At 37.7% G+C, this 25,290-nt stretch overlaps 1 protein-coding gene across 3 annotated transcripts in view; it reads left to right on the top strand.

Annotated features, from left to right (window-relative positions):
- The first annotated feature begins 4,128 nt into the window (after nucleotides 1-4,128).
- The window catches only part of FGF12 (fibroblast growth factor 12), a 584,819-nt gene continuing 563,657 nt past the window's right edge, over nucleotides 4,129-25,290 (top strand). For 2 of the 3 annotated variants that reach the window (XM_003734814.6, XM_078350516.1), the window contains exons 1-2: nucleotides 4,129-4,211; nucleotides 4,386-4,528. In XM_003734814.6, the coding sequence (XP_003734862.1) occupies nucleotides 4,516-4,528 (13 nt within the window). In that variant the 5' untranslated portion in view covers nucleotides 4,129-4,211; nucleotides 4,386-4,515. The remainder of the gene's footprint in view (nucleotides 4,212-4,385; nucleotides 4,529-25,290) is intronic. The other variant, XM_035276103.3, reaches the window with a different exon arrangement.

Below are 25,290 nucleotides of genomic sequence, written 5' to 3'. Positions count from 1 at the left end.
ACAATTAAAAAACAACAACAACAAAAAATCCAAGTGAAGAAAAGGCACCATTTCTGTTGGCAATTCTCCCACCTCCATCTGTGCTGCCCAAAAGTGTCTGCTTTCCTGTACTTACAAGACATTAGTCTTTTGGCACTATCATCCAGAGCAAATAGTGCTGAATGTAATAATAGCAAGTGATTTGGCATGTGCATCAATGTGAAAATAGAGTTTACAAATGCGCAGTAATGTATCCTGCAAGAATACATCATCTTTTTAAATGTGGTTCTTGAGCATACTTATATTCAGTGAGAAAAACCACATCCATTATTAGAAAGGTAGAGTATCTCTTCATATTCGGGGAAAATTCTTGATTAGATGATTGCTATATTTAGCCATGGAAGCTAACACCTCCCTTAAGGGGAGAATGCCCTCTGTTCAGGGAGAAAACCAAGAATTGAAGTGTGTTAAGTTCCCTGCTTAAAAGGAGAAATAATTGGGAGGAAACCAAAGGAAGTGGGTAAAAGAATCAAACAGTAATATTCAGCTGCATTCAGAGCTTGAAACTGCAAAATAAAAACCAATAGAATATTTATCATTCATGCTTTTCTTTTTCTAAAGCATTCCTTCTTTCCTTGACCAAGCCAGGATACTGGCTCAGCTAATGGAGGTCTATGGAACCAAGCAAAGAGATTATTAATGAGGATTGTGTGTGTGCTGCTGCTGCTGGTGGTGGGAAGGTGGATGTTTCAGGAGATTGAAAATCCAAGACCAGAGGGAGAAAAAATAAGACTAAAAAAGGCTGAAGTCTAAGAAGCCAGAAGTGGAGGCCTTTTTTTTTTCTTTAACCTGGAGATTCAGGGAGAAAAGAGCAGGAATAAAGCAGGTTTATGGGAAACACTGACAGTGTTGGTAATACACCCAATATAGAACAAGCATTGCTATTCAAAGTTCATTTTCATTTACTCCTGGGGCATAATAGAGTGAATCAACGGAATTGAAAGGTCCAGGAACATTTTCAAACTTCATTCATTTAGTCATTCATCGACTGCTTCACTAATGACTTCAGAATATAATTACTCTATGCCTACTACATGCTGGGTGCAATGCTATATGGTAGGAATATTCTACCTGTCTTAGCCTGTTCAGGATTCTATAACAGAATAGCACAAACTTGATGACTTATAAACAACATAAATTTATTTATCATAGTTCTGAAGGTTGGGAAGTCCAAAATTAAGGTTGCTGGTCGATTTGGTGTCTAGTGAGTGCTCATTTCTGTGTCCACAGAAAGCAGTCTTCTGGCTGCAATTTCACATGGCAGAAAAGGCAAGAAGCTCTCTGAGGTTTCTTTTATAATGGCTCTAATTGTATTCATAATTGTTTTGCCCTCATGACCTAATCACTGCTCAGAGTCTCCACATCCAAACAATATTACTTTGGGAATTAAGTTTCAATATATAAATTTTGGGTGAACACAAACATTCAGTCTATAGCACTGCCTTATAGCAAGACAGATATATAAATAAATGGCAGACATAAATAAAAACATCAAAAATGTTATGGAGATTATGAGAAGGTTTATCATGAAATACTTTAACTGGATTTTGAAGGATAAATGAGTTTCCTAAGCTAAAAAAAAGTGAGCCCAAACTTTTTATCCAATCTCATAGCTCTGTGAGATTGCATTTATCCCTTCTTTTTTATCGCAGCTCAATCATCTGCCAGCTTGACTTGTTGGCATGATGTAGGCAATAAAAATGAGATTAAACAAGTAAAAAGATATAAGGGAGGGGGGCAATGAGGCAGGCAGGTGAAGATCATCTTGATGGGGTTTGTATTTCTCATTCAGTAGTTTAGTGGAATTAGTGAGGCCTAGTAGAATACTATTTCTTTACTTCAACCTATTTTCTATTTTTTACTTAAATACACTTCATCAACATGTGGAAGTAAAGTATAGTAAAGGTAGTAAAGTGACAATAGAAGATAATGGCTAAACCTATTGACTTTAAAAGAAGTTCTAAGTTCAGATTCAAAAGTCTGCCCCACTCTAGGCCTCAGGTGCCTCCTCTATAAACTAAAGGAGTTTAGCTTATCCATTGCACCCCACGTGCACTGACCCCGGCAATTTTCCCACATGTGGGAAACTAGATTGCATAATTTGTGGTAGTGGGGGACTGTGATCCCACTTTGCCTTGGTTTAAAAAAAGGAAAATCTTGAAGTTTGTTTCGGATAAGAGCAATCACTGTCTAGGAGTTAAGCTTGGAGAAGAATGGAAAGATCTTGAATGTCAGAGTACAAATTTTGCATTAAATTTAATTTGTTTTCTATTTAATAAAGCATCTGGGCTCTTAAATTACGGATAAAAATAGTGAAAATTTATGAGCTAGAAGGTTCCCTCTGTTCTTATTCACTGTAGATAATGGTAAGGCAGTGATATGAAAAATCATTCTGGAGTAGATGACTTGCCTGTGCCTTTGAGATATGACACTTGAGGTTCTGAGCCCAGTTCTGGATCACCATGTGACTCCTCCCATGCCTTTAGTTTCTCCATTTGTAAAAGAATAAATATGAAGAGTACACAGAGATGTATTCTAAAGGTATCTCCTATTCTAAAACTTTTGAGAAGGAATGGGGTGCAGTATTAAGAGCAGAAATTATTCATCTCAATGAAATAGACTATTATTCTTAAGGAGCAACACTACTCCCACCTTTAGCCTACTTCCTAAGCTTATTCAACATTGAAAAGAAATTTTGCGATTTTTCCAAACATTTACTTTGGCATACAAATGGAGAGCCTAAAACTTGGTAGGCCCTAGGTTGTGGCCTCTGCAATTCCATACTCCTCAGTACTGAGTGGATCCAGGCATTGCTCGCCCACAGCAGTCAATGTCTGGATGAACCATCCCCGGTTAATATTTGTAATCATGGCCCTAAGGCATTGGAAAATCAAAGGCTGCCCTCTGAATCACCAGAAAAAGACTGAATTAGAGATAACTTCAGGTTTCTTGTTGGGAGTACATTTTATTGTATTTCAGCGTTTGGAAAATTGGGACTAGAAGCCTACTATGGAAAGATGTTTGTGTAAACTCGAGTATGGGACTAATCTGCACATCTCCTTCCTTATACATTCCAGGTAACAGAGTTTTCTGGACTTGTTTTTTATGCTGGAGAATAAGATTATTATTCTCATGGAGAGAGAATCATCTCAGGAAAATTTGGACTATTGAAAAAAAAAGGTAGTAAATGCAACACAATTTTTCCTATTAAACATTTAATATATAAACTAAATACAGTGTGGACTTTTAAAAAATGTATGAAAGTAGCACTTGAAGAGATTTTTGGCTTTGCATCTTTCTCTAGAGCTCTGTACAAGAAAAATACTCTATTCCTGCAACTTCACAAAAATGATGATGTGTTGCATTTGGAAGTACTTATCAATAAGGGACTTCCCCACCTTTGGGGACTTCTTGCAGGTTGTTGGAAAAAAGCTAAAAGGAGTACCTCAAAATGTCTTCGGTGTCTTTGCTTAGAGAACTTTAGAAGCCTTGGAGCCTGTTCATGGAACAGTTTTGAGGTGGAGGCAGGCAGGAAAACACTGAGTTTGAGTAACAAAGAAGCGGGAGAATATTAACCTTTGACAGTTCCATAACTACTCTCACCCCACTCCCCAAACAAACAAAAAAAAAAACACATACAGGAATGTAACAAGCAATGTGAAGTCGGTGGGGAGAAGAGAGGGAAGCAGACAGCTGGGAAGTTACTGCAGCAAGTAGAAAGAGAAACCCAAATTGTGAACATTAAAAACGGTTCGTATATCTCTCCTCTCTGCCTTCTGAATAAAACCATACCTTGCCTAGAGACCCTAGCCTCCTCGAAGACTTCAGTAATCCGTCCTGGAAAATCGCGTGGGACTGATACACACAGTACCAGTCCAATCCATTTTCTGGTTTGCAGAGGAAAATCCGGTCCGGAGTTTATTTTTAGCAGCGCTTCCCCGTGACCGAATGCTACAGCTCCTCAGCTGGGATCACTGAGGACCGAATTGGGGAGCGAGGCGAAGGGGGCGGGGGAGCGGGAGGCGGTGAAAAAGGGAGGGGGGGACACCCTGCGCATGCGTGCCAGCGCCCATGCAAATCTGTACATCCAGAGAGCAAAGTGGGATGATCTGTCACTACACCTGCAGCACCACGCTCGGAGGACAGCTCCTGCCTGCAGCTTCCAGCCCCAGGTAAAAAAAAAAAAAAAAAAAAAAAAAAAAAAAAATCGGAGCGGGCACGGTGCATGCATTTCCGTATCAGATGCGCGTCGCAACGTATCCCCTGTAGAGGCAATCTGCTGCTGCTCCTAAGTGTCCTTTGGTGGCTGATTGCAGCTTCAAGGTTTAAGAAATCCCATCTTTCAGGAAGCCTGAGGGGAAGGAAGGAAGTACGGGCGAAATCATCAGATTGGCTTCCCAGATTTGGGAATCTGAAGCGGGCCCACATCTTCCGGCCAACTTCCATTGAACTTCCCAGCACTCGAAAGGGACGGAAATGGAGAGCAAAGGTATGTGGTTGTCCCTTTCGGGGGACTTCCCGTTGCATGTGCGTGTGGCCAAGGCAGTCCTCGGCGAGGGGACTGCAGTGCTTGGGGAGCGAGCATCATACTAGGTCGATAGAGGAGGAGATGCTATGTCCGTTGCAGCACCGGGGAAGTGTGGCAGGAAGGCGACTTCTTTTTAACTCCCACAGCTTGGAAGACTGTGTTTAATACTCCATCAGTTGCGTAGTGAAGTGTGATGAGTTTTTTTGGGGGGGGAGGTGGGGGGAGTCCCCCCAAAATGGAGGAGGAGGAGGTATGTGTTAGTAAAGCAATATCTTTTCTATATAATGGATGGACTCAAATAAATCTATTTCAGTTGCTTTAGAATTGCTGACGGGCACGTTTGTATCTGATATCCAATAATGCATTGCTAAAAAAAATGTTTGAATTTCTCCACCCCCACCTCATGAAGATGGTATTTCTGGGTGTGTATGACCACATCCTACTGCATTTTGAATACATATCAGCAGAGAAATTGGGTCTATTTGAAACAGCATGCGTTAGAACTGACCTCTAAGAAGAACAGTGTATCGGAGAACTGCTTGGCTTCCAAGCATAATGCATTTACTAGTTCTGGACATGTATACATTAATGTTCTCCTCATAAGCAAATCTGCATAATGTATACATACCAACTGAAAAATGAACTGTAAAAATCCACTTCTGAATGGCATATTGAACACACATAAACACAATAACTGTTACAATCACAAGATTAGATATCTTTTGGCTTTAACCCCATCTATGCAGGTCTGTTTCTCCTTCTCCTTAAAACGCCCACCAGATTGTGAGGGCCTTTAGTGATATGGTGGTCAGATATCCAGGAGGCATACTGGATGTATTTAATTCTGGCGAAATCAGAAGAAATGATGTCAACTTCTATGAAACTATATTCATTACCCAGAACTCGGGAAGCTATATTTGAAACAAGATTTTATTTTTAAACCAGGGATGTCAGTCACTGTGGTAATGTACTTAGGATCAGGGAGTGGTGGTGAGTTACCTATTTCTGGACTGATTAATGAAACTGGAGTGTTGAATAATAGCAGTTCTATGTTCAATAAAGTATTCTGAGTATTTAATTGGTAGATTTAAAGTATTTGAATCTAGGTAAGCATTTATAGTGTAAAAAGAGCTGAATCAACATGGATTAAGACTAGCTGGCAATTTTCTGTTCAAGCAAATTATTCTTATAATACATTGATGGGCAACTCCATGTCTCACAATGATGTACCTATGTGAGAGAATTCATGCCTGTAAATATACATGAGGCATATATTATTACCTCTATTATAGAATCCATTTTAAAATAAAAAGCCAGTCCTTCTTAACACATAAAGACCAATAATATTTTAGTTGATTAAGTATTTCTGGAACATAAGGTTAACAACAGAAAGAGTATCATTTTACTACAAAACAGTTTTTCTTGCTTAAATGACACCTGGTATTTGGTCATTAAATTTTGTTATTTGACAAGGGCTCTTGGTAAGTTTTGCCTCCAATGTATATACCAATTCCTGGCCTATCATAAAAAGAGGCTATATCCCTCAGCAATAATCTTTTATTTTCCTTAATTGCCCATAAAACATGCTACATGTCACTCAGCATTCCAGGCGGTTTAATTATCAGATTGCTAACCGTAGTGTTCTAGTTATTCAGTCTTTTGAGTTCGGAAAGGAGAAAGAATCTCAGAAATATATCTGGGAAGAATAAGTTCAGAAGTTCTATATCAAACAAAATAGCAATGATATAGTGAATCACAGCACTGATCCAAAGGCAATGAAGACTTTTGCCATAAGCCAACATTGTGGACATTTTGCAGAGGTCCCATAATTACCTCTGACAGAAAAATATGATGAAAGTCTTTATGCATGTTAGTTCCTGGACTTTCTTAATGAAGCTGAGTTAGCCACTTGGTAATCAGATTAAGAATGGCTAATTACTTACACATTGGCCTCACTTTCTAAGTTGATGCAAATGGCACAGTGAACGATGGTAGCTAACTTGAAATTTTTATTCCAGCCAAAAAGAGTGTATCAAGAGAAATGTGTATCCGTGTTTCATTCTAATTGGTGCACCTTTCACATTTTCTGCTGCCATGTACAAACTTCTTTCCCCAACAGATTCAAATCTAATTCTAGGAAGACATTCTCAAATATATGTATATATAATACTTTTCTATTAGAAACACTTTAAAGATAGAGTCAGAGTCATATTGCATGATTCAGTTGAGGGTTCAAGAGAGTTACCCATCCCATATGCTAATCTAATGGCCCGTCGAATCTTGAATCCCATGGCCAACACTTGACAACCTTCACATTACCTCTAGCATTTGTAAACCTTTCTTAGAGCATTTGTTCAGTGTCCAGATAGTTGAACTTCAGCTATTTAAAAATAAGATCATTTATTTTTGCTTCCTTATTTACAACTTTGCATCACTCCCTGTCATACAGGGTAAAGAAGAGAGGAAAATAAATCAATTGACCTAAAGTTTAATTTATGATCTAATTTCAGTGGTTTTTGTGCACCATGTATTTAACATTGTCCCAAAGATTTGGGTTGGTACACAGTCTGAGCGGCTCTGACAGAATTTGTGCCTTGCATATCTTAAGGACCTGAGATTCTTCAATGAGAGAAAGTGTTTAGTATTTAGACCAGTGTTTCACAAAGTTTGCTGCACATTAGAATCACCTGACATACTTTCTAAACACTCATCCTGGGGTGGCACCCCATACCAACAAAATTAGAAGATTGGGGTGGAAGAAAAAAGCATAGGTGTTTTCTTTAGAGGTCCCTAGGTACAGCAGTGTTTGGAAATCACTGATTTAGACCCTTAATTGTCAAAATGTGGTTTGCAGACAAAGTTTTTAGAACTTCAAAATCTCCATCTTTACTCCAGGTCTATTGAATGAGAATTTGAATTTTGACAAAATACCTAGGTAATTTGCATGCACGTTAATGTTTGAAAAGCATGATTTAGAGTGAGGAAAGAGGCAGCCTGCCTTCCTGCCTTCCTTCCCTCCCTTCCCTCTCCCTCCCTTCCTCTCCTCCCCTCTTCTCTCACATCCTTTTCTATTCCTTTCACTCTCCTCTCCTCCCCTCTCCTCTCCTCCCTGCTTCTATCCTCTCCTTTTCTATCCCTTCCCTTCTCTTTCCCTCCCCTCTCCTCCCCTCCCCTCCCCTCCTCTTCCTTCCCTTCCCCCTCCTGTCTTTTCCTCTCCTCTCTCTCTCTCTCTCTCTCTCTCTCTCTCTCTCTCTCTCTCACACACACACACACACACACCCCACTCACCTCTCCCTGACCCCCACCTATATCATGACTTTCTTTGTCTAGGTAGATTTCTGGCCTCAAGCTGGCATATTATCTGTAGAAACACCTGTAGAGCTTTTCAAATGTAAAGATGCTTAGGCCATACACTTAATGATTTGGGTTTAATTAGTTCTGGAGTGGAATCTGGGCATAAGTTTTTGTTTGTTTTGTTTTGTGTGTGTGTGTGTGTGTGTGTGTGTTTTCTTTTCTTTTTTTTTGAGATGGAGTTTTGCTATTGTTGCCCAGGCTGGAGGGCAGTGGAGCAATCTCGGCTCACTGCGACCTCTGCCTCCCAGGTTCAAGCAATTCTCCTGCCTCAGCCTCCCAAGTAACTGGGATTACAGGCACCCACCACCAAGCCCAGCTAATTTTTTGTGTTTTTAGTAGAGATGGGGTTTCACTATGTTGGCCAGGTTGGTCTCGAACCCCTGACCTTAGGTAATCCCCCCATCTCAGCCTCCCAAAGTGCTGGGATTATAGGCGTGAGCCACCACACCCTGGCGTAAGTATTTTTAAATGGCTCCCAAGTGATGCTAATGGATGGCCAGAGTTAGCCACTGATGTGGGGCATTACTACTGGTGGTCCACAAACCAGCAGCATTTGCATCACCTGAGAACTTCTTAGAAATGCAGAATCTCAGTCCCTACCCCAGATCTACCAAATCAAATCTGGATTTCAACAAAATCTAATGGTCGTTTTTATGCACTTTAAAATTTGAGAAGCACTGATGTAGATCGCAGAGAACTGATTGTAACTAAGAATGGATGACACCACTCCAGGCACCTCAGTAGAGAAGATTTGGTATTATCTGACTAGTCAATATGGAGGCTCATGGATATGTGATTATGTTCTAGGTCTTTCGGTTGTTTTTGGGAACAACAGAAATGAAATGAAAAAGAAACTGCGTGCCTCATAGTGAGATCAGAAAATAAATTCACTTTTAAATACCCTCGCTGCTCATCCTCCAATCACTTACTTTCCACCCCCAATTATCCTTAAATATTTATTCTCTACATTCCTTTTAAACTCCTGAAACAAAGTCTGCCGTTAACTCATGGTAATGTGATAATATTTGACTACTTGAATCAAGGCACTTCTAAACAGAGTGAATCTAGCTTTATCTTCTTCTATTGTCATACATCTCTGTTCAACCCTTTTGAGATTCCTTTGACGTGTCCCTTGCCACATTCAATTAATATTTTATTGGTATAATTTGTATGACCTAAGTACTTGTTTGTCCCCCACATACTGCATTTCTTGCAATCAACATAATTTTTATGCTTTTTATTTAAACAAATATTTATTGAGCACCTGATATGTACCGAATGTGCTGAGTTCTGAGCATATGAAAGAAAACTAAGATGCAGTCTCTGATCTTGACGATTTCACTCTTCTATATCTTCGCTAAGGTATTAACCTTCTTGTGGGCATAATATGAGCCTCTAACATTCCAACAAACACCTAGGTGTCTACCTCAGGTAGAACATTTTAGTTCGCATAGTAGGGATTCAGATTATATGCATTGGATAGTCTTAATTAGTTTCTTATGTCAACTTCCTGCATCCAGAGATTGTAAATTGGGAGAGTGGGAAATTTAGCTACCAGAAGGGCTCCCGGAAACATCAGTGTGATTCCAGAACATGGAAGGGAATAACTTGACCTGCTTTCTCAATAGAGACCTGCACATGTATTCCCAAGGAAGACTCGATTCTCTGTTGTAGATTTCACACCAGCCATCAGAATTCAGTCAGGGGCATGGACCAACACATTTAAGGTATAGAACAGTCATTTCTCTGAAGCCAGAAAGATTTACTCTGCAGGGGAGAAAGGAAATGTCTATTAGTATATCAAAACTGGAAAGTGATTTTAAGAAGAGCTACTTTGTGGTTAAACAATAACAACAATAACAATGAAAGACTGAGCCAGTATATATAGTGAGATAAGTAAAATATAATTCAGGAAAATCATGATATATAGTCACTGGGCATAGGAAACCCAGGTTCTTACCCCAGCTCCCATGGTGTAAATTTGGACAGATCTTTTCCTCTCTGGGTCTCAAGATTCTTAAATATCAAAGGGGGTCCATTTCATTTAATTTAAAATATCGAGTTGCCACATTGTTCCAGGCACATTTTTAAATTCGGGGGAAAGAATTTATTGACTTGCCCTCTAAAAGCTTACAGTGTAGGGATACATGAACAGGATTAAGAAATGTTATTTCTAATATTTGATGTGTCTTCTCCATTCATCTTTCAGAGTTCTAGTAGGTTAGCTGGGAAGCTAGGCTACAAAGTCTTACAGTGATTAATAAGCTCCAAAGAAGCACGTAATTGTCCACAGAAATAATTCCTGGCTTTTGTTTCCCCTTGGGTTTATTTAAACAAAATTATTGTGTGGGAGAACATTTGAATTCAAGCTATGTATCTGCTATAAAAGGTATTCCATCCAACTAGCTACCTGCCTAACCTGTTTCCTGCCTTAGGTTATTATAAGGCTTGTTAGCCTCAGTAATGAGTCTAGGGGAGGCCAACCTACTTGCCATGCCATTCCTTTATCTCTGTTCTTTTATGCTTTTAAGTTTTTGATGTACAAACCTTAGTTGGTTTGGTGTTTTGTGGCTACTGAGTGACCAATAATTGTTTATTGCATCTGTTAATATTGAGTTTCCTGATTTGTCACGTATTTACAGCATCAATAACATTCATGAGACACTTTGTACTTTTTCAAAAGGCTTTTAATACGCGTGATCTCCCTTAAAACCCTGTCATTGGGCATTTTGACTTTATTTTATAGATAACAAAACAAAGGCTCATAAAGACTGAAGGATTTAGGCAATTCATCTTACCTCTGTTTCTCTGTAAAACAGGAATTATTATACCCACCACAAGCTCCACACCATAATGTCATGATTATGAAATAAAACTTATGCTAATAAAGTAGTTAGAACTCTTTGGAATTATGATCTGACTTTCCTAATTTTTTAGCTGTGTTCCTCTTTTCTCTAGGCTCTGAGATCCTGGATGGTAGAAATTGGTCCTCTGCCATCTTTGCAGTTTTAGCAGCAAGTATACTGCATAGGCACTCAATAAATCATCTGCATTAACTTCCACAAAAGTTGTAATTTACCAAAAGAGATTTCTTTTGTGCTTATTCTACAGTTTTAATAGTAACTTCCCCAACACCTGAATTTGTCTCTATTTTGCTAGGGCTTTGTTTTGAGGCAGTTATATAACATCGTATGGGTTTGGGGATGAATTACACCTTGGATGGGTTTAAAACATAAACTGTGTAAATTCGGGCCACTAACCGTGGTTCGGTCAGGGGTGCATCTCAGAACTACTGGACATCCTGTACTACTTGGAACTCAGATATTTAAGAAGCACTCAGGTGATGAGGATGTACATCCTCAATTATGAATCCATAGATAATTTCCAAGGTGGTTACTATGAAACTAACACATACATGTGTTCTTTATCAGGAACACTTTAGGACTCCTACTGCCTGGGCCTTGTCTTTTATTATCACCCTCTTTAGTGTTAAGAGAGTATGTGTAGAAGGGAGACTTCATTTCTGTAGTACAGACTTGGGATTGAAAATAGATATGCAAAATAGATGGCAAGGGTTTGAGGCTAAGATGACATGCCATTTTCCCCAGCATCTTCTTCCTCATCTCCTTATTTGCATGCTTGCATGCAGAGCACGGTAGGATTTTTTTGGGATCTATGTCAATAGTTCTAATTTTAGCTTTCTCATCTCTCCAGTTACTTTTTGAAATAGTCCCTGTCTCCTCATCTTCGGGAATGTGAGACTCCCACCCAGGGAGGCCGTGGTATTTAACTGCTGCGATGCCGCTGATGGCACCTATGCAGAAGTCCCAAAGGACACCTGTTGCCCCTTCACAGATCTTTTCTTTTTTCTCTAGCACATACTCTGCCTGGCTTTTTACCTGAAACAAGCCCCACTAATGATTCAAAAAGCACACATAATTAAAATTGGGCTTTAAACTATGTGAAAGAAGTAAAGGGAAGCTGCCATTCTGTGGTTTCTCTTTTGTTTGTGGATTGGCCATTAGCCTGAGAAGCAGCCCCAAGGGACTAGACTGCAGAAAAGGAATCCAGAAACTTTCAGAGGCCATTCCGAAGATAACTAAACGCACCAAAGATTCCTTTAACAAGCAGGTAGGAGGAGGCAGCAATGCCAATTTCTCCCTTCCTCATTCATTTCTACAGTTATCACTCATGTGAAACAATCGGGTTTTCCTTGAATCCTCAGGTACTGATGCCACTAAAACAGATTGGACAAACCTCAACACAGGCACACTGGGAAATTTCTTTTCAGATAATTAGAAACTGAAAAATCTAGATATGCTTCCTGTTTCAAAATGTGTGTTTTTTTTCTTTTTGCTGTTAGTCTCTTTCACATATTATAATAAATTGGGTTTAGATACTCTACAAACAAGACTATTATATAAGATTTATTATACTATCATTCTAATTGTTTAAATCTGGAAAGTTCAAAATTAGATATTTACACATTGCATCTAAAGGCTCTTCCTTCATTTCAAAATATTTTCAACTATTCCAGCACTGTTTAAAATTGAATTTGACTTCTTTCTTCTGGGATTTAAAGGAGAAATATTTGCTATGTATCAAGATAAAGGTTTCCATGTAAATCATTCTTTATTTGCAAGCCTACAGATAATTTAAAATGAGGTGAAATGGGTACTTTTAACTATGGACGTTGATTCACATTAGCATAAAAGGCAAACAGATGATGCATATATATAGTAAAACCCTCAATAACATGAACGTGAGGGAGGCACCTAAGGCAATAGCATGGACCACTCAGTGTCAGCCTTTTAAAATAAGACCATTGATTCAACACACAGTATTTCCTTAGAATCTGCTATTGCTGAGCTTTTTCCAACTGGAGTATGCATACTGTGGGATTATGATTCTGTATACCCTGGTGATACACTGAGGCATAAAATAAAAATGGTGCAGGCTCACATAAAATATAACTAAGATTCTAATATATTAATCTAACAGACTACTGAGATTATTCTAATTTAATCTATTAAATGCTAGAAGATCTGGGTTCAGTTCTGGTTCTTCTATTCTATGGATAAAACTTGCAAAAATGTCTTCTCCTCTCTGAAGCTTGATGTACTAAATCTCTCGCTCTCTCTTTTTAAAGTCAGTTTGCCCATTATTTTCTTATTACAAAGAAATTGTTATTTTAAGCTTGTTTGTATTCTTCCTTGATTCTCTTTAGGCTTAACTTCTGTAGAAAATAAAACGGGGTGATCATAATTACCACACATCAAATTTTAAGGACTCAGTGTGGGTTTGAGCTAGCTTTTTAATGCTGTGAACTGTGCAACTGAAGTTGTTGGGTTTGTAAGTCTATTGGGCGATTAATTAAATTCTGAGTGAGCAAGCACTAAGACAGAGGAAAAAGTCTACTTGGCTAAAGTTTGTATATAGCATGATTGTGGTCACATAGGTCACAGGAATTATGTCTGAATTGATGGATGGCTGCAGTGGCCTTGTGGAAAAGACCCTGTCTTGGGAATCCGGAGACCTGGATTTGAATCTTAATTCCCACCCCATCTTCAGTTTGAGCTGGTCACTTTCTTTCAATGGCTTTGTTCTTCATCTGCAAAACAAGAGTGGATTAGAGGCAAGATTCTTTTCACTTCTGGGATTGAAAGAACCGGCATTTGGGCCGGGCGCGGTGGCTCAAGCCTGTAATCCCAGCACTTTGGGAGGCCTAGGCGGGTGGATCACGAGGTCAAGAGATCGAGACCATCCTGGTCAACATGGTGAAAACCCGTCTCTACTAAAAATACAAAAAATTAGCTGGGCATGGTCGCGCGTGCCTGTAATCCCAGCTACTCGGGAGGCTGAGGCAGGAGAATTGCCTGAACCCAGGAGGCGGAGGTTGCGGTGAGCCGAGATTGCGCCATTGCACTCCAGCCTGGGTAACAAGAGCGAAACTCCGTCTCAAAAAAAAAAAAGAAAAAAAAAGAAGAACCAGCATTTGTGAAGTGTCTGTATGGGAACTATAGTGGATACGTGCTGTTTAAAGATTTATGATTGGTGGCCAGATGCGGCGGCTCACGCCTGTAATCCCAGCACTTTGGGAGATCGAGGTGGGATTATCACGAGGTCAGCAGTTTGAGACCAGCCTGACCAACATGGTGAAACTCCGTCTCTACTAAAAATACAAAAAATAGCCGTGTGTGGTGCTGCGCTCCTGTAATTCCAGCTACTCGGGAGGCTGAGGCAGGAGTATCGCTTGAACCTGGGAGGTGGAAGTTGCAGGGAGCCAAGATTGCGCCACTGCACTTCAGCCTGGGCGACAGAGTGAGACTCTGTCTCAAAAAAAAAAAAAAAAAAAAAGATTTATGATTGGCTGCTTGTTCTCTCCTATCTCTTTTGGCAAGCTTGATGATACTTTTGCTTAGCAGATTGTGCATTATGTTTTTATAACGTCTTTTTTTCAACCTCGTATATGTCCTCTTTACAATTAAGATGAGTTTATTTATACATCAGTCATATGTGAAATTGATTCGGTGGATATTGTTTTCTTCTCTCTGCCAGCCCTAACCAGCACCTTCTTGCTAAAAAAAAAAAAAAAAAAACAAGAAAGAAAGAAAAAGAAAAGAAAAAAGAAAGATTAGCTAGCTGGGCATGGTGGTGCGTGCCTGTAATCCCAGCTACTCAGGAGGCTGAGGCAGGAGAATTGCCTGAACCCAAGAGGTGGAGGTTGCGGTGAGCCGAGATCGCGCCATTGCACTCCAGCCTGGGTAACAAGAGTGAAACTTCGTCTCAAAAAAAGAAAGAAAGAAAGACTAACAGAATAATGACAAGCAATCCAAGTGCTGAGTGTTTTACTGACATTATTGATAGAAAATTTGATTTTCTTTAGTCCTCAATCATTAGTAATATGTTATTCAAAAACAGTTGCACTCAGTCCTTCATTGCCTTCAAACAATTTAAAAACCAATAATTATCTCTTCCAAAGTTTGATTGGCTACTGATCATTTTAGACAGAAGAAGCATTTTTTGCTACCAGATTAAAGTTATCCAAGGTTAAGGGTTTCATGGTTAATAAACTAAACTTTTAAAGTATGCACAGAATAAAAGAAAGGGAAATATTTAACAGCTATTAACATGTTTATGAACATGAGTTGTAATCAGAAGGGTTTATGACATAATGGTAATTATAAAAACAGTAATGTGGCTACATGCACTGATTATAATGTAAAATTTGTTTGGTCATTGACAAATAGTAGATTGTAATATGCAAAAGATGGCAATACTTGGATAATGATGATTGAATTATGAGTGGACTTTTATACTTTTCCAAATATTTTATTAATATTTTATTACAGTTTTTTTTCCCAAAAAGCAGATTTTTTTCCCTATGCTTTATTGGAAGAAAACTGTAATAGGTGTTGGGCTCAGTTATAAACTTAAACAAATCCAGATAAACTTAAAAATGCTCTTCATTCTTCATGCTTTATTCATGTCAAACATTGGAAGGACATTTGAAAATACAACGGAATTTTCTGAAATAATGCTTATGCAGCGTTTACTATGTTTAGGCACCGTGCTTTACATATATTAACTTACTTAAGCCTCATAAAAACCCAATGAGGCAGGCACTATTGTCATCCCTATTTTAGGGATTAGAAAAGTCAGAGATGTTAAGTAATTTGCCCGGGTCACACAGCTAGTAAGTTGCAGACTGGCTTCAGAGTCTATGAGCTTAACCACTACTTAACACTTAAGGCATACTTTACTATAGTCTTTTAAGCTAATCAACCTTCTTTTGTTACTGAAAAACTAGTCCCACTGTATATGCACGGATTTTATTAACCTTCAGAATACCCAATCTCTGCAGGCTTAGTCTTACTCAAGCCCTGGGCCTATGAGATACAGGCTTGAGGAATCACTGGGACTCCCTGCCTATTATCAGGTGGGTTGAAGAGAGAATCCAAGGCTCTTCTGTACCTTATACTGGCTTCCACCCCTAAGGACTTAATTAAGCATCGGTTTGCAGCTTCTTTTTCTAACCCTCGAAATGAATAACTGTTCTGCTTATCGAGGAAGCTCAGTGGTGTGGTAGAAAGATCCTAAGACTTAAAACCAAACATACGACTACCAACTTTTTTAGTCTCTGTAACTTGGGTAAGAGCTATTTCTGTATCCTTGCTTCCTAATTTGTACAATAACTCTCTTTCAAGATTAATGAGACAAATGAGGAAAATATATATTAAGAACCAAACCTAAAATTAGTACTCAATAATTACAGTTGCTACTGTTATGCTTGTTGTTAGCATTTGACGCTTCAGCTTACTACTTCCTCTGCTTCTACATGGGGCTGAATTATTGTCTTAAAATCTTTAAGATTCCTCTTCATCTTGCCTGGTTTTATTTTAATCATTTTTACCTGTTTGGAACCATAGAGTGCCATGCAGCTGTGGTATGCAGTTCAAAACAATGTAGTTAAGAAATACTCATTTTAAATTATGCTATAAAAACTGCATGGCAGTGATATCAATTCATTATATTGATTTCTAAAATCATATTTTCCCCCATTGTCTGGCTTAAAATGAAGTTTAATTTCTTCTGAACAAAGAACTTGACTGTTTTAACAGGGATATTGACGTCATTGGTTGGGTCCAGGGAACATTGCATTGTTCATGTCAGAAGAGTGAAGACAAGTTTCTGACCAGTTTTCAAACTTAAGTGTATACCAAAACACAGATCACTGGGCCCCACCCCTAGAGTTTCTGATTTAGTGAGCCTGGGGTGAACCAGAGAGTTTGCTTTCCTACCAGTTCCCAGAAGGTGCTGATGCTGCTAGTCTAGATCTTTGAGAGTCCCTGGTGTAGACAATTTAGTCTAAGATTCTCTTGTGCTTGGGAATTTAATCTAGAAATAGATGTATATTTTGCTGATAATTCAGAAATACCAGAATAAGGGATCAGGGATAGCATTCTAATGAGGGAATTCTGTAGCTTAAAAGAGTAAATGAGATCACGTATAGACAATTACCCCAGCATTACCCGCAACCACACTGGTTAATTAATTAATACAAAGATCGATGCTTGGATGTATCCATTTATCTGTGCCAGGCACATTGCTTGTCACTTGGGCTAGACATGAAAAACCACACAGTTTTTGACCTCAAGAACACCTCACAAATTAGCTTTTGAAGATATGCATAAACAGAAACCTAGGAAGAACTGACAGCTGGCAATGCATGTGAAAATTTAGATTAAATTTACTTTTACCATCATATTGTCTGTGTGGATTGCTCTGGCTAGGTGTTACAGGCCAGGAACCAATGACTAAAGATAAGGTTTAAACTATCCCCTATTACACTAGATATCCAAATATAATCTTCTGGGAATTTAGAGAGGAATTCCAAATCTAGGAAGGAGTTGCCATTTGAACTCACTCTTGCAGAAGGGTTAAAACGAAAACATTGGAAAATCAGTCTAGGCTGATGAAATGTTAACAAAGGTAGAGAGACATTTATATACATGTAGTAACTAGGAAAAGATTAATGGATTGGTTAGTTCATTCATCTAGTGTGCATTTATTGTGCTAGACACTGTTTTAGGTGCTGAATATAGTACTGACACTCTTTCCTCATGAACTCTGCAGGGTTGGGGGCAGGATACAGTAGATGATGGATCATATAAGAAAGGAAGAATGGTTGGAAGCAAATTGTGGAAGCCTGTTACAAATTATGTAATGTAGGTGATGATTTCATAAAGCACTGACTATTCTCACCATCTTTAAAAAATCAGATTCTTAGGGCTTATAGAATACAATTCTACTTACAAAGCTTTAATTATTCACTAGTTTTCAAGAACACATCTACTGTGCAAAGCAAGGCACACTTAGAAGTACACTGTCAGGTACAGAAGAAATGCTGTGACCCAGTATTTCACTCTGATTTCTGCCAACCTCTGCTGCTAACACACTTCTCTTGCTTAATGGAACAATAAGTTTCATTTGTTTACTTTTGGCTCTCAACTTTCTAAAATTCTAGCATTTAAACTTACAGACTAGTATTCTAGGAGAAAGGTCCTTTTGAAAAGAACCTTTTGGAAAGTATCAGGCTTAAAAATTATTTTCTTAAGATATGTAAATTATTATGTCTCATAATTATAAAAGAGTAAAAACTACACAAGTACTAACATACATGCATTTTGCAACTGTGTTATATGAATTTTCTCAAACTCTTCTATGCTTAAATATATAAAGACTCAGGTCAGAAATATGTTTGTTTCCAAACTCACCCTTCATTCTTTCAGTGGAATATTTTTGATATTCTGATGTCCTTTCTTTAGAGAAGGCAGAGATGCTAAAAGAACAGTTTCTGAATCCAATTTTGGTCTTGAATTTTGTTTGCCTAATTCCTAGCTGAAGACATTGGGCAAGGGCCCTAATCTCCATAATCCCGAATTTCCTTATCTACATAATGGAGGTAATAACAGTAGCTATTTATAGAGTTGTCTTGACTATTAAATGAGATAATATAAGTATTTACCACACTACCTGGCATTTAATGTAGATATTATTATTTTAAGTATCTCCAAACTGTCTCATTATAGCTTCTGGTACAAAATCAAAGGGGTTTTGCTGAGTTTGATGGATTCAGGTTTGCTTAATTGTTTAAATGAAGCACTACACTTCCAATGTGTGCCTTCAGTTGTAGTTCAGCTGTAAAGTATGGCAGCTCCACAAAGATTTTGCTTTTGAATCAAACTCTTAAAACTGTTCCAGTAAGGGCTGGGGGCAGTGACTCTCCTCTAATCTCAGCACTTTGAAAGGCCAAGGTGGGTGGATCACAAGGTCAGGATGGTGAAACCCCGTCTCTACTAAGAATACAAAAATTAGCTGGGTGTGGCAGCGTATGCCTGTAATCCCAGCTACTTGGGAGGCTGAGGCAGGAGAATCTCTTCTCCGGAGGCAGAGGTTGCAGTGAGCCTGGATTGTGCCACTGCACTCCAGCCTGGTGACAGAGCTAGATAGACTCCGTCTCAAAAACAAACGAACAAAAAACGGTTCCAGGAAGATACGTCATACCAAACTGGATCACCACAATCAGTGGTCGAAATCTAGAAAGCACCTTGTATAGGGTAGGTCTCAGCTTGAGTGGTAAAAGATTTATGAACAAGATTTTGAAGATGAAGGTCAGTAGATGATTTTCGTCTAATAACCATAAGGTGCGGTTAGACAGATGGCAACGACAGCCTTGTCTTTTCTGTAAGCAACCTCTTTTAATCTCAACTGACCCCATTGAATCATGTCTTAGTAAAGATGGGAGAATGTTGGGGAACACACTTGCAATCTGCTGTGATACTCAATTCCATCAGAAATGCTTTTAGAGCAAAAGCAGTATAAAAACAATCTCTCATGCATAAAATTTGAGGTGATTTCTTCTTTCTTTTTCTGTTTTTAGGTGCTATTTTTGTCACAGTTATAGAAAGTATATTGTGAAATATAATAGTTTCTTGCCCCCTCTCCCATTTTTATTTCTACAATCACTTTCAACTCTTGTTGATATTTACCTCCATATGTGAAACAATATTCTCTTCTTATACCTCTTAATTTCTCAGCTCTTTTTATTGATGTAAGGAAATAGCTTTCAACTCTCTCCTTTATCACATTCTTTACCACAACGTGCATCTTTTCCATCTCACCATCTTTCCAAGGCTGTTACATTGTTATTTTTGTTAGATCAGTATTTAGTAGTTGCATGATTATGATTATGTAAATACTTTCATGACTAAGACAAATTAAGCTATGATTACTCCTCCTTTTGTCATAAGATTTTGTTTTTTTTCTATGGTTGATAACTGTCTTGTTTTTATGTGCCCAGCTTTCTACATACTTTGTACTATATTTAAATTCAAGTTCGTGCCAGTTGTCTGAATCTCATCTTAAGGCACTCAGAGGCACAGATATTCTGTCAATTTCATCTTGAAGTAATAGTCCTCAGAACCTGATGACTGAGTGCTATGTGCACGCTTTTCTCTGTGCATTGCTTTTGTCCAGAGACCTCTTTTTCCATCACCCTAGAAAATTTCTGCAGATGTTTGCTTGGATCCCTTGTTCTCCTGTATCCTCTGCATTATTCTTTCTTAGTTCACTCTATTATTTTGGTGGAATACATCCTCCAATAGCTTCCTGAAAAAAAGATACATAGTAAAATTTCTGGGCCTTCTCATTCTGGAAAATTTCTGCATTTCTCCTCATATTTGAACAATAATTTGGTTAGGTATAGAATTCTAGGTTTAAAATAATTTTTTTCCAGAATTTAAATTACACGATTATAACATCTTTTTTTCTGCCAGTTTTGTTGTTCTGGTTTGATGTCATTCTGATTTCTTATTTTTTGTACATGCTTGCCTGATATTTTTTCTCTCTGAAAACTTGTAATGTCTATTCTTTTTTCTCAGTGTTTTGAAAATTGATAGCAAGTTGTCTTCTTACAGTTTTTTTTCCACTCATTATGCTGTGTATTTACTGTGGAAACTCTTCTTCAATACTAGAATTTTTTCTTTAATCTCTAGAAAATTGAAAATAATTTAGCTTTTTAGACGATTTTCTTCATATTCTCCTACTCTATGCTTTTTTCTCGTTATTGCTATTCTGGAAATCTTACTTAAATGTTTATATCTTGGATAATGTTTCATAGGTTTCTATTTTTGGTATGTTTTGTTTCCTATTCTCTACCTCTTTTATCTTTTCTCTGTCTTCTAGATTATAAGCTCAAGTCTATCTTTTAATCTTTTTCTTAGATTTTGTCTTTAATTTCTGGTATCAGATTTTTAATTTCCAAGAGGCTTATTTGTCAGTTTTCTTTGATTGTTTCATTTTATATTAGGCTGTCTTATTTCACAGATGTGATAGTTTCTAATACTTTGCTGAGAATATTTATGATTTATGTTTTTAGAGAAGTTTTAATCTCCCTCCATAACCTTTGTTTCCAGTAAGCTTTTTGCTTGTTTTTATTTCTTTCATGTTAGAGATTTTCTGCAGATGTTTTTATATTTGGTTGCCTGTTCATATTTAAAAGTGGGTGTAGGGGGCTAAAAAGGTGACTGGAAGCTCTATGTACAATGGGTGGGGCTTTTTGTCAGTGATCTTAGTGGTAGAGTGATGTTGGTGGGTTTTTCATTGTGGAGCTCCTGAGGTCCATATCTTTAGGTCTTTACCTCTTATGTTTATAAGATTCCTCAGACAGACTCTTCCATTCTTCTGCCTAAATAGGAAAGACCTGGTTGTGAGGGTCCTGTGGATTTTGGCAATTGTATAATGCTCACTTAATCTCCTAATTTTCAGTGTGGTATTTACTCTGCCCACTATGCAGAGAGTTTCCATTCTATTCACTACAAAGAATAAATATCTATTCTTCTACTGAGATTGCAGAGGGCAGTTGCCTAGATGCTCAATGTTTGGGAGAGGATTTGAGGTTATAACACTGTCCTAAAAAGAAAGTTTCCACCATTTTTACATAATTTACCTTTTTCTCCTTCTCCTCACTTCTAGACAAACGTGGTACTATCACTGTCTAAACTTCTGAAGATTTTTGCAATCTAAGTTAGGTTGTCTATTGGCTCTCTCCATTGCTGACTTAGGGTTCAGCTTTCTCAGATATATCTTCACCATCTGGTTTTAAAGTTCTAAATTTCTGTTGTTGTTGTCTTCTCTCTTGTTCTGTCTTTAAAGATTTATGCAAAACATATAAACGCACACACATCCATTTCTTGTACTTTTAATTATGTTTCTAGTAGGAATTAAAGTAAAAGCCAGTATTCAATATTTTATCCTTACTTGGAAGTCTCTTTACATTCCAAAAATACTAAATAACCCCATGGAAATATACTCTCAACTCAGAAGTACTTGATGTAGCATTTTGGGGAGTTCTCAGCAGTACCCTGGCCAGCTCCATTAGTTTATCCAATATACTATATGTTATCAGACATAAGGGTCATTAAGATATTCTTTCCTTGAGAAAACACCATGCATATAGCTTCTTAAAAGTTACAGGCTTAAGAAAATTACCAAGATCATCTCCAGACAGGTTTTTAACCTTTGACATTCTCATTCATCTATTCTTCTACTTGTCAAGCATACATTGGACACATACCCCAAGTCATGCATATTGCCATGCATTGGCAAAACAGCATAATGAATAAGAGACACTTTCTGAACTCATGAACCTTCCATGCTATCATGGAAGACAGACACCAATGTTCAAGATGCAATATGGTAAATGCCATAATAGAGATATTAACAAGTGCTAGTGGCTACAGTGGGTGGGAGTGATTAAGTCTATCTTCAAAATTCATGATTGGAAATGTGTCTTAACTCTCACTATTCAAGCAATAATTTTCCAGAACAATCCTCTTGCCAATTTGTAACTGGCAAACTTAATAATTTCCCAGCATCATTATAGAGTCTTAATTTGGTCAGAAGAGAATTTGGAAGTCATTTTCAGCTTCCTCATTTTATCTGTAAAAACTGAAGCTCAGAGAAAAACTGACTCAATCCTGGTGAAGTCAAGACTCAAACTTAGCTTTCTTGAGTCTCACAATAATATACTTTCCACTAAATTATATTGAGCCCCCACCCAAAAGCCCAATTATTTTTTGGTATGACTGAAATTTTAATCAGCAGCTCTGAGTCTCATAGATCTGGAAGTACTGATTTTAAAAACCTCTAAGAAGTTCTTTAAAGCAGTAACTTAAATGAAGGAACTCTACTTTGGATATAGATACAAGACTCCAAGCCCTTTCATGTGATACCATAAAAGGAGAATGGCTTGGAGTTCTCATTGCTTCTTTTGAAAGCAGGGTTACCATTCTTAAACTAGAAGAACAGCACTCTTTTTATTTGTACAGGTTAGTATTGATTGATTTTAAAATCAGGCAGCAAATTCAGGGTACAGTTGCCCAGATGAAGCTTTGGTATGTCATTTTGCAATATATTTTTGAGACATTTTTGTGTTTACATTGTCTTGAAAACACACAATATATGTATAAATATATAATATAAACATTTTGGAGAGGCAGACCGTGTTGTCTTCAGTGAACACTTAAGAATGTAATGTATTCTGTTAAATATATGGTTTCATGACTTAACTAATGATTAGCAAATGCTATATTATGGGGAAGCCAAGAACTATAAAAATATATTGTTCAAGTGTCAGTTCTTTATCAGTAATATAATATTAGCAATAATTACATCACTCATTAAATGCAAAATACAACTTGAAAGTTATATTATAATATCTTCCCAATATATTAACTTTTTATTTCCACAGATGCTTAGATTGTAATTTTCTCAATACAGTTTTTCTTGATGCTCTTCTGCTAAGAAGTCCTTCTTTCCCTGGTCCTTTGAATCTCTCCTGTAGTATTGACGTCTTTTTATGCTATACTATAGTTCCATGGGTCATAGTTTGTTTTCTAGGTTGTGAATTTCATGAAGGCAAGAACTATGTCTTCTTTGTAATTTCAGTGACTTGCCACATGTTAAGTATACAATAGAAGGTAAGCTGAGTGAATACTATAAAGTCCTCAATATATTAACATAACATCTTTGTTTATGTAATTTTTATAGCACTTTTCATTATATCCAAGGCAAAAAGTAGCTAAAGTCTCAGGGATGATATACATGTAGCACATATGCTTCAAGTTTTTCTTCTTTCACTTTAGAAATATCTCTCATCTCTCACCCCAGGCTGTTAGAGCCTTCTGAATAATGAATCCTATTCTTTATGACTTAACTTCCTGTTGTGCATGGAAGAGAATTATTAATCTTCATCCCTGGAAAATCTGACTAGGCACAAAAACTTTCTCCTCTACCTTGGTGGAAGCAATTCCTGTGCTGTTTCTAAAAATGAGAAACAAAACATTCTCTGTTGTTCTCATTCTTGAACAATGAGAAACAGCATGATTCTTCATTACTGTTTATGCATCTGTGTTGTGACCGGTCTTCTGGTTCTCTTTCTTCTTCACAGGCTGGTTGTGCTGTTCTCTGTCAGCTCCCATGAAGCCAGCTCTGAACACCACCTTGTATTCTAAGTACAGTCTTGTCTGTAGTTACACCCCTGGCATTAGTGACTGAGATTGTACTTCTCAGGACCTTTTGTCAGTCCCAACAAAGAGGCTTCTTCATCAGTTCAAAGGGTGGCATTTCTGGAGCTACAACTATTATAACCTCTGTTGTTTAAGATAACCTGGGATTTCTGCTTTCTGAGGTCTGAGGTTAGAGGTGTTTCAGATTCCTCAATTCAAAAGTGGAAACTGAAATGGGTAATGAAGGCCTTTCTTGTCCTTTATGTGTGAATCCCTTTTCTGGACATGCATATCAGTGACTGTCTTGTCTTTTCCCTCAACAATTCATCTCTTCTTTTTGCATGGGTTATTCATCTGGTTAGTGTTAACATTCTTTTGAAATAATCTTCTATATTAGTAAACACTTCCCAAATTACCTGGTGAAGTCCCTTTAGAATCTTGGCTTATAGGATGCAAATAAGGGTTATAGTGAACAATTCTTTTTCTTTGATTCTATCTCTATAACAAAAATCGCTGTGGATTTACGTAAAGAGAACAAGATGTGTTGTAAAAAATCAGGGTTCAAGTTTAGCTCTGTGACTTTGGATGTTTCATTCTATCTTTCTAGGCCTTAGGGTATTGTAAGTGGAGGTAAATATCTTGCATCTGGGGTTCTTGAGGCAGGGATTCAAGGAGATAAAGTATTTGGGAAGTGCTTCGTAAACGATATTGTACTATATGACAAGCAGGTTGTTATTAATAGAGGCCTGACTATTCCCAATTGTTTCTGCTTGGTCAGTTAGTTCTATATGAATAAATTGGAGAGGACAGGGAGGAAGGAAATGGCACCGGGCTGGGAGTCGGGTGATCTGGAATCCATCCGGGTGCTGTTCGGCAGTCAGTCGGTGACTTGATGTGACCTTGGCAAAGTCGCTTCACCTCATGTGCTTCTGTTACGTCATTGGTAATATGAGGTGGGTGAAAGAAAAGATGATCCAGAGACTTTCTTCCAGTTTATAAAGACATGTGACTTTTAGCCTTTAAATCATGAGCATATTATTTATTTAAGGATATCATTGAGCTTAGATTATTAAATCAGAGGTCTCACCAATTGTGGGTCCAAATAATATACATATTTTGAATATATAATTTTAAGGGATTATTTTGAAGAAAATGCCAAAACTTCACCTTTTAACCACTGAAAAGGAACTAATTGAATCTCCTATTCACTACATTTTTCTATTGCATTTGGGAGGAATGTATGTATTTAGAGGGAGGCTAAGGATTAACAGATGAAATTCTGTATGAGAAAGCAATTAT

Source organism: Callithrix jacchus, chromosome 15 (genome assembly GCF_049354715.1).
Source record: "Callithrix jacchus isolate 240 chromosome 15, calJac240_pri, whole genome shotgun sequence".
Lineage (NCBI taxonomy): Eukaryota > Metazoa > Chordata > Mammalia > Primates > Cebidae > Callithrix > Callithrix jacchus.
This window is presented reverse-complemented; position numbering and strand designations above follow the sequence as displayed.